This window comes from Spermophilus citellus (assembly GCF_964194105.1).
Source record: "Spermophilus citellus genome assembly, chromosome: 11".
NCBI classification, from domain to species: Eukaryota; Metazoa; Chordata; class Mammalia; order Rodentia; family Sciuridae; genus Spermophilus; species Spermophilus citellus.
In genome coordinates, this window is record NC_138192.1 from 43,223,709 (window position 1) to 43,243,970 (window position 20,262).

General features: G+C 37.1%; 1 protein-coding gene across 1 annotated transcript in view; it reads left to right on the plus strand.

The window, feature by feature from the left end:
• The window catches only part of THSD7B (thrombospondin type 1 domain containing 7B), a gene marked incomplete at its 3' end in the record, with an annotated part of 851,308 nt that overhangs the window by 372,155 nt on the left and 458,891 nt on the right, over nucleotides 1-20,262 (plus strand). The window contains exon 7 of the mRNA XM_081262010.1: nucleotides 9,990-10,187. Coding sequence (XP_081118136.1) covers nucleotides 9,990-10,187 — 198 coding nt within the window. The remainder of the gene's footprint in view (nucleotides 1-9,989; nucleotides 10,188-20,262) is intronic.

Sequence of the window (20,262 nt, forward strand, 5' to 3'; positions counted from 1 at the left end):
GCTCACAGCTGATGAAGTGACTGTCATTCAATTGGATATAAGTTAAAGTGGATATATATTTCATTCATATATATATGAATGAAATATGATGAATGAAATGGTTACACTGAGGGAATTAGATGAGATTTCTGTAATCATATCAGAATCCAACTGTTTTGATTAATATTCATTTTTAGACTTCCATATTTAACATTTTAGATTTTTTAGATTCTTAAAAGAAGCATTATGTATGTTGTACACTTTTCGATATTGTCCTGATGTTTAAAATAAAATCTTCAAACCTTTTGTGAAAGCTTGATTTTTTGGATCTTTGTAGTCTAGTTTTCTTTAGTTTTGATTAAATTGTACATGTCCATCTTCCTTCTCCATTTTCATAAACATCTTGTCCTTCCTTTCATTGATGTTTTGGTTTCTATTGATATTGTGTTCCCTTAAATTCTGGTGTTAAGACGAAATATGCCCTTTACTCAGAGAAATGTGATACAGGATATTCCAGGCTGTTTGAAAACAGTAATACTGAGTATTTTATATGCAAAAAAGGAGCACAGGGCTTGGTTCCGCAGTCCTGGTGTTCCCTGATCCCTACACAGCTTTATGCTACATTCATTTGAAACCCCCCATTTCAATCATTTCTGCAGTGATCCCCGACACACACGTGCATTACCAGAGTTTACAGCCTGTTGTGGGGAGATTGCTCAGAAAACACACCAAGTCCAAATTTGCAATAATTTGAAGGATTTTTGTTTCACCAATTTTGCCAATCATACCTGGCCAGGGGCCGAGTCTATCAGTGTACAAGTGGCTCTCTGAAAGAATAGCAGCCTTCCTCTGAGGGAAATTTGCTATTTAAGGAGGAAAACCCCATCCTATGGAATTTTTCAGTTAGCAAGCAAGCAAGTTACAAAAGCTAAAAAGAACAATTCAATTAACTGCATCTTGGGTTCCAGCAGGTGCTAGAAAACTGTCGAGCGGGTGGTTAGTGGGGCGACAATCTATGTTAAAGTTATCGAGGTCACTAAGACCACCATATCCTGGGTTGAGTAAATCTTGTGGGGTACAAAGTATAGAAGATATATATATATATATATATGCAGAAAACAGTTTTCATTTTGTTTTCTCAGAAATGGGTCCTGCAGCTGTCTCGTCACAGGAGCAATAACAGAAAAACTAAGATAGAGTCTAGAATACCTGAGATGGAGTCCCTATGGCCACATCTGTTTGCTTGTATAGCCATAGTGACTCCATTCTTGTTGCTCCAGCAAGGAGGTAACTGTTACAAGTGATCAGGTAGTTTTACTACATCAATTGCTTTACACAACCAGTATTAGTAACTTATTGATTATATGGATCAATTCACATCGTAACAAGCCCATGTTCCAAGGCTCCTCACTTAATTCTGACACCTTGAAGGCAGAAGAGGAGTACAGGTGTTGCATCTTAGGCAAGAAGAAGCTGACTTTTATTCCTTTATCAAAGAATGGAAGTATGGGTCTCAATGGAACCTGGGGAGGGGAAGCTCCTGCTACTTTCTTTGACTTGCAACTGGAATGTCCCCCAGGCTACTTTAATTTATGGGCAGATAAGATCAAATTGTCATTAATGTCTAGACCTATGTGGTTTACACATACATAATCTGATCTTTGTGAGTCTTTTGCAGTTGATTATGAGACTCCTCAGGGAGACTTTCATGTTCTTAGACTCAGTGCTTCTGTGTCCCACCTGTGCCACACCTGTTTACTGTCACCATCTAGAAAACCATGCAAGGCTGGTCTGAGGCTCCACCACTTCAGCTATGGCTGTTGGTGTTTTGCCACATGGAGTCCTACTTCCTTTGTCTTCAAAGATGTAGAACTTGCACTGGGTCAAGCGGGCTTTATATTACTTAGAGTGCCTTTGGCTATAAAGGATAGAAATCCAATTCACACTGACTTAGGCCAAAATTAGAGGCTTGTTAGCTCATATAGCTAAACATAGAAGGGACAACAGGGCTGCATCTAACAGTGTAAACCAGATCAGTGGGTCTCAGTCTCTTCCTCTTGTTCTTTCTTTACCTTCATGATTCTCTGTTTCTCCATCTCTTTTCTACTTCTCTCTGTATGGGTTCAGTTTAAGGCAGGCTGTCTTCATAGAGTGAAGGTCAGCATGCTTTTCATTTTAGATAATAAATAACTAGTAAGAAATATCTTCCCAGTAGTTCAGGAAGAGTCCTGGAAATGACTATCTCTGGCTGCTTTGTGGCATGTGCTCCTTTCTGAGCTATTAACTGATAGGAGAAAGGACTCCAGTGACCAAGTCCAAGTCTCCAAGTTTGGAGAGGTACTGCTGCAGGCAGCCTCACAGACTGAAAATGGAGATGGGGAGAGGTGGCTTGCTCAGGGACACTACAAAAAAGTAGAAGCAATTCTGGGGTCCAGACTTAATTATGATGAACATTAAATTATAATGAATATTAAATAGATGTTTATTAAATGTATCATCCCCTTTGTTTTGTTCCATTGTTCCGCTACTGAAATGTAGAGAATCTTCATTTTCTCCTTTTCCTAATTTTGTTTTGCATCTTTAGTCACTTAAGCCCAAATTTTCACCAAACCTCTGTATAAAATTATTACTTTAAGTTTTTTTTTTCTTTCCAGTTTTTATTTTCCACAAAACTCAGAACTAGTCCCTGTAAATCATCTGGGAAACTCACAACTTTCTGTCATATCTTCTGTCTTACTCCAAGAAGGCTTTACACCAGCTTTTTTCCTCATTGACCCTTATTACCTTGCTGTTTAAATTTCCTGAAATTGTACTTTTATCCATCATTCATTAGACACTACCGGTTGCAGGTTGAATTGTGTCCCCCAAAGGATATATTTCCATTCTAATGCCTGTTGTGTAGGCTTGTGACAATATTTGGGAATGGGGTCATTGCAGATGTAATCAAGGTAAGATGAGATCATACTAGAATAGGGTATATTCCAATAACTGGCATTTTTATGAAAAGAGGGATATTTGGTCACAAACATACTGAGAGAGGAGAGTGCTATGTGAGGATATAAAGACACAGAAGACGAAAAGAGAATACCAGATGAAGATGGCACCAGACATTGGGAATGATTCCTTACAAGCCACAGGTTCCCAATTGCTGTCACTCACCAAAAGCTAGGAAAGAGAAATGAGAACAATCCTCCTCTAGAGTCTTTGGAATGAACACAGCCCCACTGAAAACTTGATTTTAGATTTCCAGCCTATAGAATTCTGAGATGATACATATCTGCCACTTTATTTTATTTGTGGGGGAGGATGCTGGGGATTGAATTCAGGGGCACTCAACCACTGAGCCATATCCCCAGCCCAATTTTACTTTATTTAGAGACAGGGTTGCACTGAGTTGCTCAGCACCCAGCTTTGCTGAGGCTGGCTTTGAACTTGTGATCTTCCAGTCTCAGCCTCCTGAGCTACTGGGATTATAGGTGTGTGCCACCACACCTGGCCATATCTGCCATTTGAAACCACCCAATCTGCTGTACTTTGATATGGCAGTTCTAGGGAACTAATAAACCACCTATCTTGCATTAGCATTTAGGCTCCATGATGATGTGATGCTTCATAAAAATACTGTGGTGATTTAATAATGGCCAAACCAGCACAAGGACTTGGGTTCCCTGTAATTCAGTCCACAGTCCCACCAAATACTAGTCATGCTTAGTTCATTTCCTCCAAAGAAGTTTGGACGGAAGCACAAGTTTATCTCTGAGAAGAAAAGCCAGCTGCCTTTTGTACCACACTAGTCAAGGTAAACCATTGCCCTTGAGAGCAAATCCTTGAGCTGCTATAGGAGATAAGGAGAACTGGGATGGGTCTGAGAACAGCCATAGTGTAGAAGAAAAGTGACAGGAATCTAGAAGTCTGCAATTGTGGGAGGGAGGGAGGGTGCTAGTGACATCTTGAGAGCATCAGATAACCAGGGTGGGTATTTTTTTTTCCCCAAACTACAGTTGTGTTGGTTTTTTTTTTTTTTTTTTTTTCCTCAGAGGCTCAGTCTTTGGAGCCCAAGGTAAGGGCTGAAGCAATGGAAGCTCTCACCTAAAGGTGGTGGTGGCTCTCAGGATTTGGGAATTGTTAGGAGAACATTGGAATAAATGAGGCTCCATTCCTGTTTCATAGGGCCCAGAGTGGGGAGAAATGATTTTCTCTCAGCACTAAGTAATCACAGACAGGAGAGAGTATGAGCCTCGACGATTGCTATTCAAGTCTAAGAGTTAGCTATTTTAAAATGCTTCCCTTAAAGCAGAGAGAATGTTGGTTTTTAAAGTCTTTCTGAAACCTGGCAGGACCACCTGCCTGTAATCCCTCTTGGGAAAAATAAAGAATGGAGTTTTCCCTCCAGGGAAATGATTTTGTGCCTACAAGGTGTCCAAGCATGTTACGACGGCAGCAAGTGATCTTCTTGTTATTTCTACTGACTTGTCAGCGTGAGCTGGAGATCGCCTCATTCTCCCTTTCTATCCTGTGATCCTGCTTGAGTTCCTTCAGAATCACTGAGGGGCAAAAACTAAATGTAGTTTTGAATTCTACAGAGTCTGGGGTGCACAGGCTCATGCATTAGACATTGCAAAACTCTGGAATGTCAACAGTCTCCAACTTCATGTTTTAATCCCTCCTCTAAAGAAACTCTGAGTCCACTGGCAGAAATCTAAGAATTCAATCATTTCTTATTTTTATACACTTTTAAAGTGCACATATATGCATATATGTTTATATTTACATGCATTTTTAATATATATGTGTATATAATCTATTATGTTTATACTTATATTTACAAAGAAATGTGGAGGATATGAGTGGGGAGGGGGGAGAAAAATACCAGCAAGAAAATAAATGGAGAAAGTTGGAGATCCTTGAAATCATTCCATTTTTTCCTAGTCATTACATTGTTCTTTTGGTATGTTCTTTTTGTTCATGGTTAAAAAATAGTAGAAAGGAATGGGAAAGTAGGAAATGTTTTATTACCTAAGAGATTAGTTACTATAACAATTATCTATGTGTGACTGTCAGACACCCTTCAATCAGGCATCATCTGAGGTTCGTGGCTGTCAGCTATTTGGAAGTCGCTAGAAAATCAGCTCATGGTCACTGGCTTCCTGGTTTTACATCAGGTCAGTGACAGGCAGACATGAGGAGCAGTCCTCAGCGCTTGTTGAATGACGCCAGGACACCTTTCAGAGGAATTAAAATGGGATCATATTTTGTTTTTATTACTTCATCTTTGAGACAGTCCTAGAATGTTATAATTAGAGAAATCTGAAAGAGAATTAGCCTTAAAAATGCTGATGGGTAAAGTGCACGTGGATATGATGCATTTGTAGATGCATACTTGATACCCACCACCCTTGCCACTCTCAAATTTCTATAAAGAAAAACTTCTAAAAAGAAATTTGAGAGTTGAAGGTGTAGTTCAGTGGTAGGATGCATGCCTAGCATGTAGAAGGCCCTAGGTTTTATCCCCAGGACTATGAAAGACAGAGAAAGAGAAAGAGCCAGAGAGATGTTAGGGAGAGAAGTTAGGGAGAGAAGTTAGGGAGAGAGGAAGGGAGGGAGGGAGGGAAGGAAGGAAGGAAGGAAGGAAGGAAGGAAGGAAGGAAGGAAGGAGAGAGAGATAGGAAATTTGGTAGAGGTTTCTCTATGTGACATCACAATAGATACATGCTTATGTAGTAGGGCTTGAGGGATTTCTTTCTCCTCTAATACAGTGTCCTCCTTAATCACAGCACCTAAGAACCTAAAAATTCCATAGGAAAAGGCATTTTGAAACAAAGAAGCTATGACAGTTGTTGAAGTCTTATTGTCTCAAACAAATTAATTTAGGTAATGCACTAAAATCCATACCATGACATGTCCTAGATCATATATAATAATAAAGGGGAAAATCTCCATTTTCCATCCTTACTGGTAGATGGGCTCTAACTTTAATGAGAGGTGTATAAAATCATTTTGCTTTATCACAAATAATATGCATGCCAAGGTACAGTTTTTTCATTGTCTTCTGCGTCTGTGTGCTGGGACTCGCTGCAGGCTGTGCACTCTTATTCTAAGCATTGAGAATTCTCATACGAACTTTACCCTATCAGTGCTGCTTCTGCTGCTTTTCTGTGTTCACCACAGACTGGAAACCAATAATGATACTATAACATGCTATGCCTGCAGAAATGGTGGTTGATATCTAAAGATTTGGAATCCAAGATTCATTCGGCTTAGAATCTTTGACTCAGTTGTTTTCCTTGTCCGGAGCCACAAGAGACAAAGAGCAAATGGAATGTTTAAGATGGAATAAGCTTCTGTCATCTGTTTAATCTGCCAGATATTCCTTCAAGCTTGTCCCACTGGAGCCAGTGCAGAGACACAGTGTTGCCCACAGACAGCTCTGTGGAAGCTTACCAGGACACTTCTGGACTAAAAACAAAGCAGAAATATAGTCCTCAGACCTGGATGCCCCCTCTCGAGCTTTCTTTCATTGTTCCAAGGCTCCAATTAAAAAACATTGACCCCTCTTCTGCCATCTGTTCTTTTTCCCTTTTCTCTTCCCAGCCCATTATTCACTCTGCAAATTATCTCCAGTAGAATGATACATGTTTACCACAAGTCTTGGGGCCATAGAAAAATAGAAAATTCTACCAACATTTGTTTTGCCAGAGGTGAGCTGAATTTCTGGTTAGGGAGTGATTATTTTAACTCTCTCTGCTCAGCGTCTCAAATTCCACTATTCATTCTCTTTAGCTTTAGGTTAACGAAGTAATCCCTGGTACCATTTGGGTTCACTCTGTGGAGTGGAGTTAAAGCACAACATATACAGCAGCCAATTTTGATCCTTTTTTTATGACAGGAAAGACCTCTGCTGTGTTTCATACCCATCCATATAATCAGTAAGGTACCTTTGCGGAAACAATGCAGCCTAGCCTTGGTTTCCCATATATAAAATGGGATAGTAACTTAAAAATAGTTTTGAGGATTTATTAAGTTAGGGTACTATAAGAACAGTGTCTATCCCAGTTTTGATAGAAGCTATTCCCTTTTTCCTAGAGTATGTGCTCTGTGAATATTAAATGTGCTTTCTGTTCTTCCTGATCTGCACATGATAGTTAACATTTATTGAACCATACTACCTGATTAAATGGAATTCAGTAAATGAAGTGAGTGCTTGGCTGGCCCAGCCACTGTGGACTTGGTTGTTATATATCTTTCAGAACGAAACACCTGGGGGATGCCTGATGTCTATTGCAAGCATGAATGCCAATGCATGATTAAAGTTAAGTACTGAAAAGAGATTCCAAGGTTCTGTTTTATGCTGAGCTTGTGCTATGATTTGATCCTAGTTAGAGTTAGGACAAGGGCAAAACAAATGAAAGACTAAAAAAATTTATTGACTGAGGCGATGTAATCTATAGATTTATGGCAAGATGGATGCAATGTGATTTATAGAGGAAAGCTGCACATGGCCCTCAATGGCATTAAGTTCCAGGAATAGGACACCCACAATCCCTCAGTAGTGACAGCTAAGTTTCTGTGCTCAACTCTGAGCTGGTTGTCAACAGTTTAAATCATGAGGACCGTACCATGACTTGCTCAAAGATAAAAACCAAACAAGCACAATCGTATGATGATAAATAAGCATCAGATAGTTTTACCTGTGATAACACAGACCGTTCAGATTGTATGACAACAGAAGCTTGGAGGTCACTGAAATTTCATGTTTACCAAATATAGTTTACATCCCTCTATGTCCCTTACTTCTCTTCTTGAGATGGCCTAATAAGGCAGCTGAGCCCTTTAGTTTTACTTTGTCTAATTAATGATGTAGACTCAGAGACATGAAGGAGGGCAATTGCGAATTTTTTTTTTTTTCAATTGTCCCTTATCTTGACATTTTCAATGTCAGGAGAATATGGTCACTGATTGACTCAAAGATGCCTTCATATTCCTAGATGGTCCTTAAAGTGAGACAGAGTCTCTTTCAAAGCAAGGATATGGGTTACCTCAGATCAGGAGAACTCAAATAAAATACTTATAACTGTTTATCTCCCAGCCCCTGTACTATTCTAAGCAAGCTCATCTTCCTCATCCTGAAGCCACATCCATTATATAACAGTCTGTGTTGTATAAGTCTTTCTCTGACTATACTTCAGTTTTGTAACCTTCCGATCTCATTTCTCATGGTGGCAAAACTGTGAGGCAGCGTGCCTGGCTTTGTTACTTCTCATGGCCCCTAAGTTGTCCTCCTTTGCCTTGTGGGAAGGATGGTAGAGCACCTCTCATTTTGGGAATTCTATGTTCTCTTCTTATCAAAACTCTCTTATTTTCTTTACTTACTCCAGATTATATGAATGATAATCTCATAAAATATTATTTATGCAACAGATTGGATTTGTGAAACAAAAACAAAGGAAATTAAAGGAATTCAACTGGTTGGTTGAATTTGGAGTACAAATAATGGAAGATGATATATGAGCTCTCCAGGAAGTAGAAGTAGGTTTTAAAAGTGACATCTCATGGCCGGCCATGGTGGCATATGCCTGTAATCCTAGCAGCTAGGGGGGCTGAGACTGGAGAATTGTGAGTTCAAAGCCAACTTCAGCAACTTAGTGAGGGCCTAGGCCACTTAATGAGACCTTGTCTGAAAATAAAACATAAAAATAGGCTAGGGATATGGCACTGTAATTAAGCACCCCTGGGTTCAATCTCTGGTAATAAATAGATAGATAAATAAAAGCCACAAATTATGAGGGCCAGAGATTAAAAGCCTAGACTAGAGGATTTTATCTGGTTCTCGGTCATTCTTTTTTAGTCATTCTTTTTTGTTTTTGTTTTTAATGTAAATTTGTTTCCATTATTAAAAAACAAATATTTTATATAAAAACAAGGCATAATTGATAGCTATGGTTTCTTATACAAAATTGAAAGGCCTATTAACTGAAAGTCTGTGTATTCTTGGACTATACTCAATGGAAGCTGGATAATAGCATTTTATTTTTTTTTTATTTTTTTTTTTTTAAAGAGAGAGTGAGAGAGGAGAGAGAGGGGAGAGAGAGAGAATTTTTAATATTTATTTTTTAGTTCTCAGCGGACACAACATCTTTGTTGGTATGTGGTGCTGAGGATCGAACCCGGGCCGCACGCATGCGAGGCGAGCGCGCTACCGCTTGAGCCACATCCCCAGCCCAAGGATAATAGCATTTTAGAACAAACTCTAGACTTTGTCACTGTCTTAGGTTTTTACCCTCAGCATGTTCCTGCTTAACTGCTATTGATGTTAAGTTTGTGACTGAAGGTCCTTAAGGATTTAAATGTAAGGTCCACTTATGTCCTCATTATGGTCTTTGACTGGTGGATTTGAGGACCTAGGCTTACCATATATATTTTCAAAAACTGATAATAATCCAGAGACTCATGTTCAGTCAGGATGGAGAAGGAGTTCCAAAGAGATGCTGTCTTTACGGGCCAGACTGATGCGGAAATCTCAGTGAAGACATACATGGATGTCTCAAAGTAAGAAGCCCTGAACAATCAGGCACCAGAGATAGGCAGAAGTGTAGATGATTTTTCAGTTTACTGCAGACTATCAAGAGATCAAAAAAAAAAAAAAAAAGCAAAAACAAAATGTGGATTAATCTGTGATAAGGTCATTTTTATAAGACTCCATTTATCTTGCTGGCTTATGAAAACCTGTGGATATACCCTATTTATTATTTCACTTGATATATGTGGCCTCTCCTATTTCCAGGCTGTAAACTCATGGAAGACAGGTTTCTGCTTTAAATTGTTTCATTTTCTTTTTCTCCTTTCAACTTCTTATTCTCCGCATCCCATAAAAATTAAAACACATCAAGATAACATATGCTTTAGAGCTCTAAGTATTTATATAAAAGTCTCATCTCTCACATAACAGCTGCTTCTTTCCATTGTGGGCTAAGAGCGGATTCCTGTGAAATTTGTTTCCTTTTTCCTTTTAGGATTTAGAACGAGGCAGCGCCATGTCCTCATGGAATCCACAGGGCCTGCAGGACATTGCCCTCATTTGGTGGAATCTGTTCCTTGTGAAGATCCAATGTGTTATCAATGGTTGGCATTAGAAGGGATCTGTATCCCTGATCATGGAAAATGTGGCTTGGGACATCGCATCCTGAAGGCTGTCTGTCAGGATGATCGAGGTATGATCCAATGACGCACTAGAGGTGTTGTGACATCAATCAGAGGACACATTGCCACTCTCCAAAAGTCATTTGCTGGAGGAAGAGAAGCACATCTTTTTCTTTGCTTGAATATTCGTGGTTCAGTCAAGGGACACATTATTGACAAAGGAGATGACAGTCACTTTCTATGTGGCCATGTGCTTCAGAACATAAAAGTACCATTTGACTATGCCTAAGTGCAATGCAGTGGACTCTAAACTCAGTGGACTCTAATGAGCTCCTCTCTAAGAGTTGTCTGGGGTTTTTAGTTTCCCAAAACAGATACAAAACAGGAAACTCTTAGGTCGTCCTCAACTTAGTAATACAAAACAAGTTTTATTTTCTTGTTTTTAGGTCCCATATATATTATGTTCTTATATTATTGACAAGTACTTCCTAATAAAGATTCCATGTTAAAAAGAAAAAAAAATAGTAAGTGAAATCTTTCCATTTTCATAGCATTAGAGCAGAATCAGTTTCTAGACATAATACTAATATTTCTAAAGAACCATTTTTAAATATAAGTTTCAAGACTTAGAAATCTATCAATAATGATGTCCTTTCTGTGATCAGCAAGCTTCTGAAGGTACAATCCTCGTTAGGAGTTAAGGGGGATTTTAAAATATGTGAGTCACATGGCAATGAGAAAAGTGACATTTAAAATCTATCCTAGAGATTAAAAAATATTCAGTCTCTTCATAAGGAACTAGGATATTGAGTATGTATGTCTACTAATCAGCTCTGCCATAAGATGCCCCCTTTGTAATGTTCTTGGTGTGCAGGATGAAGTGTTTGTTTTATAGAGTGAAATAATCCATAGAAGAGAAGGAAATTGCATAGTGGATTCCGACTGTGTATTAGCATCCACACGGGGTCGACTTATATTGCAGTATTTTCTTTTGTCTTTCTCTCTCTTTCCCTCTTTCCCCTTTCTTTTGTCCACTGTTTCTTTCTTTCTTCTTTCTTGTAAATCACAAGCATAATTAGGCAAATATACATTTTTTATCAAATGTTTTAATTGGTTACCTCCAGATTCCAGATGGTGTTTTAATTAAATAGAAGGTGACAACAGATTGTAATAGCTACAGTAAATAGTAAAAAACTAATAGTGTCTGCTTCTAATATTACCAAATAATGTTTTAATTGTGGTAACATATGTGCAGCTTAATAACCTAGGCAAATGAGATCACCTTTGTGTTGTTTTTCTTTGTTTTATACTGTGATTTGTAATAAGAAATTCATATTTTTGGTATTTATTGCTGCTTCCTGGCACAATGATTCTAAATCCTTGCTATTTCTTGAGCAATAGGGATGTATGTTTTAATATTTGGTCTTTGATCCTGGTTTCCTTGGGATTTCTCTAGGTGATGAGAGTGTCTTTTATCCTAATGAGATGGTAACTTGGTTGACTCTTGGGGGAATGGTCATCTGAAAGACCAAGCCATGACTTGGAACTTTCAGCTCTACCCTGTGTCCTCTAGGAAAAGGAGAGGGGCTGGAGATTGAGCTTCCATAGGTAATGAAGTCTCCATAAAAAATCAACTATGGGCTCAGAGGATTTTTCCAGATTTCCAAACATGAGTTACAGGAAGGGTGATGTACCCAGACCAGGCTAAGAAGCTCCATATTCTTTCCCCAGTACCTTTGCCCTTTATATCTCTTTCTTTTGGCTGTTCATCTGCATCCTTTGTAATGTTCTCTATAGTAAACCTGCAATGTAAGTAAGGTATTTCTGTGAGTTTTGTCACCAATCTGGGCAAATTATGGGGTCCAACAGAAGGGCTGTAGGAATCCTGATTTATAACTCATCTGTCAAAAACATAGGTGACTGCCTAGGGCTTTTGATTGCCATCTGAATCTGGGGTAGTCTTGGGGGAAGGAGCTCATTACTTGTTGACTTTGGTGCTATCTCCAAGTAGACAATATGAAAATCAAAGTGAATTGTCAGACACACCTGCTATGGCAAAGTTGCTTGGAGTGGGGAAAACCTCACACATCTGCTCACAGACATCTTCTGTGTTGAGTGTGGTGTCAGACGTGAAGTGTTAGAGGTTTCAGATCTGGCTCCAGAGTCACACAGGTTGGAATTTTAACTCTGTTACTCACATGCTGGATGGTCTCAGGGAAATTATTCAATTTGCGGCAGCATCCTTCCCTTCAGTTGTCAAGAGGAGATGATAAAAGCTACCTCTTATTGTCAAGATTGTAAGAGTTAAATTCATTACACAAAAGTGATTAGTAAATTACCTGGCACAAAAGCATTGAAAATCAGCTTATAATGCACGTTTATTATTACATTTTGTCCTGTGGAAATTGTTCAAAGAACATTTTTTTTCTAAAATGAAAATGATATTAAAATTTGAATAACTACTTCTTTCTCCCATTCTCCAGCTGAGAAAATAAAAGGTCCTGAGTTTGGTTGGGACCCAGTGCCCGCAATGATGCTGTGCTGTGTAATAGCAGGTGTGGAAATTGGTCATGTATCTTATGTTCATAGGTAGGTCTTTCTTTTGCAGTATGTGCTGCACCCTCTTCAATAGTTTTAGAGGTATCAACTTTACCATGTTACTGCAGATTAAGAGCTTTTTTGCTTATTGTGAAATGATTAATTTTTGGTGTTTACATATGCTTTCCCCTTCTGGGGAGAAGTAGGAATTAATGCTGGTTCATATAAGTTCTATGATGTTTTGTAATTTTAAATACCTGATGACTCCTTCATTGTTTGGGATACTGGGCACCTGATAGCTGAAGCCAACTTGTGTCCAGGGAGAAATTGAAATGAGCTCTGTTTGTACTTTTTTTGAATAAGCTTCTGTGTGATTCTGAATGATTGATGATGGAGGTTTGCAGAGAAGTTCTTATCTGAATCCACATGTTTTTAGGGTGTTTGCAAAATTACAAGGATTAACAGAAATTTTAATGCTCATTTAAATGCCTGGAGAAAAATAGGTAGTTTCCTGTGATTTCTTTCTTCTTGTAACATTTTATACTATTCTCAGGATTGGACAGGAGAGAATAGGGGAATGGGAATGGGAAACACAGTAGAATGAATTGGACAGAACTTCCCTGTATTCATCTATGAATACATGACCAGTGTAACTCTACATCATGTACAACCACAAGAATGGGAGTCATATTCCATATATGTAGGATATGTCAAAATATATTCTACTGTCATGTATAACTAAAAATAAAAATTTTAAAAATAATTTTGAGATAAGCGTGTGCACGCGCGTGCGTGCGCGCGCACGCGCACACACACACACACACACACACACACACAAAGAATACTGTTGCCAGTTTGCCAGTGACTTCAATGTGACATAGATTATATATTTTTGAAGTTTGCAAGCTAATGAGCTGAACAAACTTCTGGAGAAGAAAATACATTTCACTGGTGGCAAGAGGAGAATCCAAGAAGACACTGGAAGGAGTTCTACAGAAGAGTGATCATAGTTGTGTAGAAAACTCTTGGTTCCACAGTCTAAATGGGAATTGATATTTTGTTGGGATGCTGAAAGTTTCTCTCTGTATATTCAGGATACCTGAAGTGAGTTTATATGGATAAGTATAAAAGTGGAGAGCAAGCAAGTCATTCTTGCAAATTCTGATAGGCCTCAATCTGATAAAATCTAATATAAATTTTGTAATTACTTTTAATCAAATATAAGATGATTTATTTTGGCCTCAGCCATTTAGTTCTGAATAAATTCTGAAGTAAATGATCTATGAAATAATTGGTAAACTCAGGATGATGAAAAGAAAACTATCACTACCTAGGTTAGTTCCATAGCTTATCTATTGTAAATTGAGCTGCTGTAAACATTGATATGGCAGTGTTACTATAGTATGGTGATTTTAAGTCCTTTGGGTATAGACCAAGGAGTGGGATAGCTGGGTCAAATGGTGGTTCCATTCCAAGTTTACTGAGGAATCTCTGTACTGCTTTCCAGAAAGGTTGCACCAGTTTGCATTCCCACCAACATCCTCGCCAACATTTATTGTTGCTTGTGTTCTTGATAATTTCCATTCTGACTGGAGTGAGGTGAAATCTCAGTGTGGTTTTAATTTGCATTTCTCTACCTGCTAGAAATGGTGAACATTTTTCACGTATTTGTTGACCATTTGTATTTATTCTTCTCTGAAGTGCCTGTTCAGTTTCTTTGCCTATTTATTGATTGGGTTATTTTATTTTTTGGTATTAAGTTTTTCAATTCTTTGTATATCCTTGAGATTAATGCTCTGAGGTGCAGGTGGCAAAGATTTTCTCCTCTTCTGTTGGCTGTCTCTTCACAGTCTTGATTGTCTCCTTTATTGTGAAGAAATTTTTAGTTTTATTCCATATCATTTATTGATTCTTGAGTTTACTCCTTGCACTTTAGGAGTCTGGTTGAGGAATTTGGTTCCTAAGCTGACATAATAAAGAATTGGGCTTACTTGTTCCTCTAGTAGGCACTGTGTCTCTGGTTTAATGCCTAGGTCCTTGATCCACTTGAGTTGAGTTTTGTGCAAAGTGAGGATTGGTGTTGGTTATTCTTTGAAGGTCTGGTAGAACTTGGCTGAGAATCCATCTGGTCCTTGGTTTTTCTTTGTTGGTAGGATTTTGATGGCATCTTCAATTTTGTTGCTTGAAATTGATCTGTTTAAATTTTTATGTTCTTCTGATTCAATTTGGACTAAATTTAATGTTTCTAGATATTTGTCAATGTGGTGTTTCTGTTTGCATCTTGAAATTGAGAAGGGTTTCTTTGATATACATAGATGTTCTCTTAAGTAGTATGAAATTTCCTTCTTTGCCCCTTCTGATTAACTTTGGCTTAAAGTTCACTTTGATATGAGGATAGTAATCCCTATTTTTTTCGAAATCCATGTGAATGGTATGTTTTTTTCCCATCCTTTTACCTTCAGTCTGTGGGTGTCTTTGCCTATGAGGTATCTCTTCAAGACAGCTTATTGTTGGGTATTGTTTTTTAATCCAATCTGCCAGTCTATGGTTTTTTATTGATGAATTTATATTCAATGTTATTATTGAGATATGATTTTTATTTCCTGTCATTTTGATTCATTTCTGGTTTTTAATTGGACTTAGTATCTCTATTGATTCTTTGTTATTTTAATTTTTTATGTAAATTTTTTATTTACATGTGACAGTGGAATGCATTACAATTCTTATTACATATACAGAGAAAAATTTTTCATATCTCTGGTTGTGTACATAGTATATTCATACCAAGTTGTGTCTTCATACATGTACTTTGGATAGTAATGATCATCACATTCCACCATCATTAATTACCCCATTCCCCCTCCCTTCCCTTCCAACCCCTTTGCCCTATCTCTAGTTCATCTATTCCTCCCATGTTCTGCTCCCTATCCCACTATGAATCAGCCTCCTTATATCAAAGAAAACATTCAGCATTTGTTTTTTTAGGATTGACTAACTTCACTTAGCATTATCTTCTCTAACTCTATCCATTTACCTGCAAATGCCATGATTTTATCGCTGAGTAGCATTCCATTATGTATATATGCCACAATTTTTTATCCATTCATCTATTGAAGGGCATCTAGTTTGGTTCCACAGTTTAGCTATTGTGAATTATGCTGTTATAAACCTTGATGTGGCTGTGTCCCTGTAATATGCTGTTTTTAAGTCCTTTGAGTATAGACCGAGGAGAGGGACAGCTGGGTCAAATGGTGGTTCCATTCCCAATTTTCCAAGAAAGCTCCATACTGCTTTCCATATTGGCTGCAGATTTATTGTTCTTTTAGTGTAGTCCCTCTCTTTGATGGTTTTCACTTTTCTTCCTTTCTTTATTAAAAATCTTGAGTGTTTATACTTGTGAATTCTTTTAATTTTTGTTTATCATGAAAGGTTTTTTATTTCATCATCAATACTGAAACTTAATTTTGCTGGGTATAGTATTTTTAGCCGGCATTCATTTTCTTTCAGAGCTTGGCATATATTATTCCAACACCTACTAGCTTTGAGGGTCTGGATTGAAAGATCAGCTGAGACCTAGATTGGTTTCCTACTAAATGTTACCTGTTGTTTTTTATGGCAGCCTTTAAAATTCTATTCTTATTCTGTATGTTAGGCATTTTTGTACTAATGTGCCTCGGTGTGAGTCTTTTGTAATTTTGTATATTTGGGGTCCTGCAAGCCTCCTGTATTGGATTTTCCATTTCATTCTATAGGTCTGGGAAATTTTCTGATATCATTTCATTAAAAAGATTCTGTATTCCTTTGGTTTGTCTCTCTGAGTCTTCATATATTTCAGTAAATCTTTAAGTTTGGTCTTTTCAGGTTATCCCGTATTTCTTGGAAGTTCTGTTCATGGTCTCTTAACGTCTTTTCTCCACATTGAACTTTATTTTCAAGGTTATATATTTTGTCTTCATTGCCTGAAACTGTCTTCCAATTGATCTAGTTGGTTGGTGATGCTTCAATTGAACTGTTAATTAGATTCCCTCCTTTTGAGGACTTGTGCTTGTTTTTTTTTTTTTTTCCAGAATCTCTTTTTATTTTGGTGATCTTTCACTTCCTGTATTTTCTCTCTGATTTCACTCCTTATACTGTTCTTTACTTCACAGGTCAGTTTAACTAGTGCGTTCTAGACTCCTTCTTTAACATTTCTTCCACTGTAGTGTCAATGGGTTCTGTTATTGGAGTACCTTGGTTTGTGTGTGGTGCTTTGTTCACTTGATTTTTCATGTTGTTTTTGTGCCTACCTATCCAACAGTATGGATCTGAGGCTGTGGAGTTTCTACCCTATAGACTTATAGTGTCTCTAACAGTTTCCCATACCTCACTTGCTGAGAAGCTGCCTGTGTGCTTTCTTAGTTTTATGCCATGGAGCAACCAGGAAAGCAACCTCCTCCATTATGCCATTTTGAAAATCACTAGCAATTCTTGAAATGCTTAAACCTGTGGATTTATTTAAGAATGTGATCTACCTTGGATCATCTACACTCCAAGTAGTCATCTATGAATTTCTACAGCTATAGAATACAATATTTATGTCTTCAATTGGTAGAACAGCTTTGTTTTCTTTCCCTGTACAACATCTTCTCAATGTCTACTGTAGGTCTACAGAAATTTACTGAGTATAGACTATACATAGGTTATTCTTATTTTGTTGATAAGTACATTTCCTGATTTTAAATGAGACATTTTAAATGTAATGGAGTGTGATAAAAAAAAATCTGAGCCCAGCATATTTCTTTCCTAGATTAGATTATTAAGTTTATTCACTGTGTCTTGTTTTGACCTGAGTTTGTTTTTTTTTTTTTTTACAATTTTTTAAATGTGTATATTAACTATATAGAACAGTGAATTTCATTTGTGGCACATTTATATACACATATAACATTATTCACAATATTTTGAACTTTGACTCAAACATAACTGGCTCATTATTGCCAGGGTTCACTGGCAATTGACTAAAGTTTCCCGCTATGTGACATCTTTGTTGAACAGGTTGAGAAAGACTCTGTAATGTGAGAGAATTAGACAGTGTTCTCAGTGACTTGCAAGTGATCACTGTCTGTCATTGTTTGTGTATCTAATATGAAAGATGAGCAGGGTCATTGGATAAACATGGATCTGTCTGATGGGCTCATCAAATCCTGAGCAAACACCTCATCTTTGAACCATAATTTGCCAAATAAGCTTCCTGGAAAAAATTATATGTATTTTAGCAAACATATTTAATCCAAGATAATGACATATTCCCTTTTAGATATCAGGGTTTTATTTTCACCTTTGCACTGGGCTTTTTTAGAGCAAATATTTTCCCTCAGGTTTGTCTGTATTTGCACAGAAAGCATGAAGAATGGATTCCCATTATTAAGGGACTCTGTTTTTCATCACAAGGCCATTTTACTAGGACTCCTTGTTTTTCACTATTAACCTTGAAGACTCCAAGAAGGTGATCTTTAATTTTGTCTAAAGTGGTAAGTCCTTGTAAGTTCTAATGCCATAAGTACTTTTTGAAGGATGACTGATTGGTAGAAAACATGTCATAATAATAATTGATCTGAATTGGATGTACTGTTTTAATTGTTTTTAAATCTGACCAGAAAGGAAGTTTTATTTTGTTCATATTATTTTTAGATCTCAAGAAATGTTCTTTGGCTTACCTTTGTGGATAATGTCAAACTCCATTCAGATAAAAGATTATTTTCTGACTCACCAGAATTCTAAATAAAACCCCTTTTGTATTTCCAAGTCTGTATTTTCTAAACCCTTTGATTATGCTGTATCTCATTTTTTTGTCAAGTGCTGTTTTTCTCCTCCTCCCTATATTTTTTATATCTCTTACAAGAATTTCTAAATTCTGTTTTACCACAATATTTATTTTCTTGTATTTTAGGAAGAAAAAGAAATAGCTTATTCATCGAGTATTTTTTTGTCACATAAGTGGATGTCCTGCAGTGAATCAGCCTATTAAAAATACACTACATCAGTTACACTTCCATTGATTTACATATTGCCATTCTAGTGACTGATGTATTCTGCTGTCTATTCTATTCTCTACTATCCCCCTTCCCCTCCCCTCCCCTCCCCTCCCCTCCCCTTTTCTCTCTCTACCCCCTCTACTGTAAATCATTTCTTCCACTTGTATTATTTTTCTCTTACCCCTCCTTTCCTCTTATATGTAATTATGTATAACCCTGAGGATCAGGGTATACGGGGTAAAAATGGGAGTTCATAACTCACTTGAATCAAACTGTGAAATATGATATATTAAGAACTATGTAATGTTTTGAATGACCAACAATAAAAAACAAAGAAAAATAAATAAATAAATATTAAAAAAAGATACACTACAAATTTAGAACTATTACTGAGAATATAGAGGCTCCAAAACAAATTTCAATTATGAAGTTTTGAGCAGTGGCACCTTGGTTGAAATAGTTCTGCACTTTATTAAGATGTGAATTTTGGAATATATAATAATTGCAATTTTTAAAAAGTATTATTTTTCTTATCAGGTTTTTTAAAATTTATTTTTATTTTGATATGAAAAAGCCTACTTTGCATGAGAATGGAAATCTTAACTATATTGCCAGCTGTAAGAAGGGATCAAAGAAGGGTTTCAATAAACATAGGCATGTATTTTATGTAAGCAATGCAAATTCAGAGAAATGCACTTTCATAATAGACAGATTTAGTGAACTGTAGCGCTCAATGTAGTTTTCTGCCCACATCTTGTGGACCACTTGACGTTTCTGTGCATGCTCCCTTAAATTCCAACTGAAACTTGATGCACATCTTTACCTGAGGAATTTCAGTGGCCACTGTAGTCTTGCCAGGGTCGTAAGCATCCCAGGAAGGAGCCTTTAGCCAGCGACTGAAAATTGGTATGAAATAATCTGAGGTATATTCCATATCGTTTCCCTCCCAGTAAGATGAAGCTCTTGCTTTCCTGGTGACTTATTTTATTAAACACCCTTTATTATATATCCTTTTATCACTTCCTACTTTTTTGCTGGTTGCCCAAGAGTCTTTGCCACGGTGTTTTTATATAGTACAAATGGAAACAAGTATGCTTGGAGAGGTATTTAGGAGATCCACTCCTGCAGGAGATATGTGATCCAAATTAATCAAACCATATTGATGATGATTTTTAAAGAATCACTTTTCAAATAAAAATATGAAAGCCTATGAGAGACCTTTCAATATTTTGAAACACACTCACATTTTATTAATTATTTTATAATAAAAAAGCTCCAACTCTTCTGTTCTCCCTTTGAAGGCATAAAAATATCATTGAATTCTGTTTATTTTTGAGTTAGGGCATCTGTGTATCTTGTGCTATCCTCCTGAGTCTTATTTTCTACCAACCGAGTCACTCTATGGCTATCTGGAGTACAGGGAGAACTAACTTCTTTTATGTTTATTGTAGTGGATTCTAGAGTGTTAGTATAATGATTCTGAGTGAGAACAAGAAAAACAGACCACTTTGGGGTGTTAAGGTGGTTAACTGTGCTGGAAATTTTGGTCTGAGGTGTGAAAACTCATTGTTCAAGGCTACATCTTTGTTCTTAT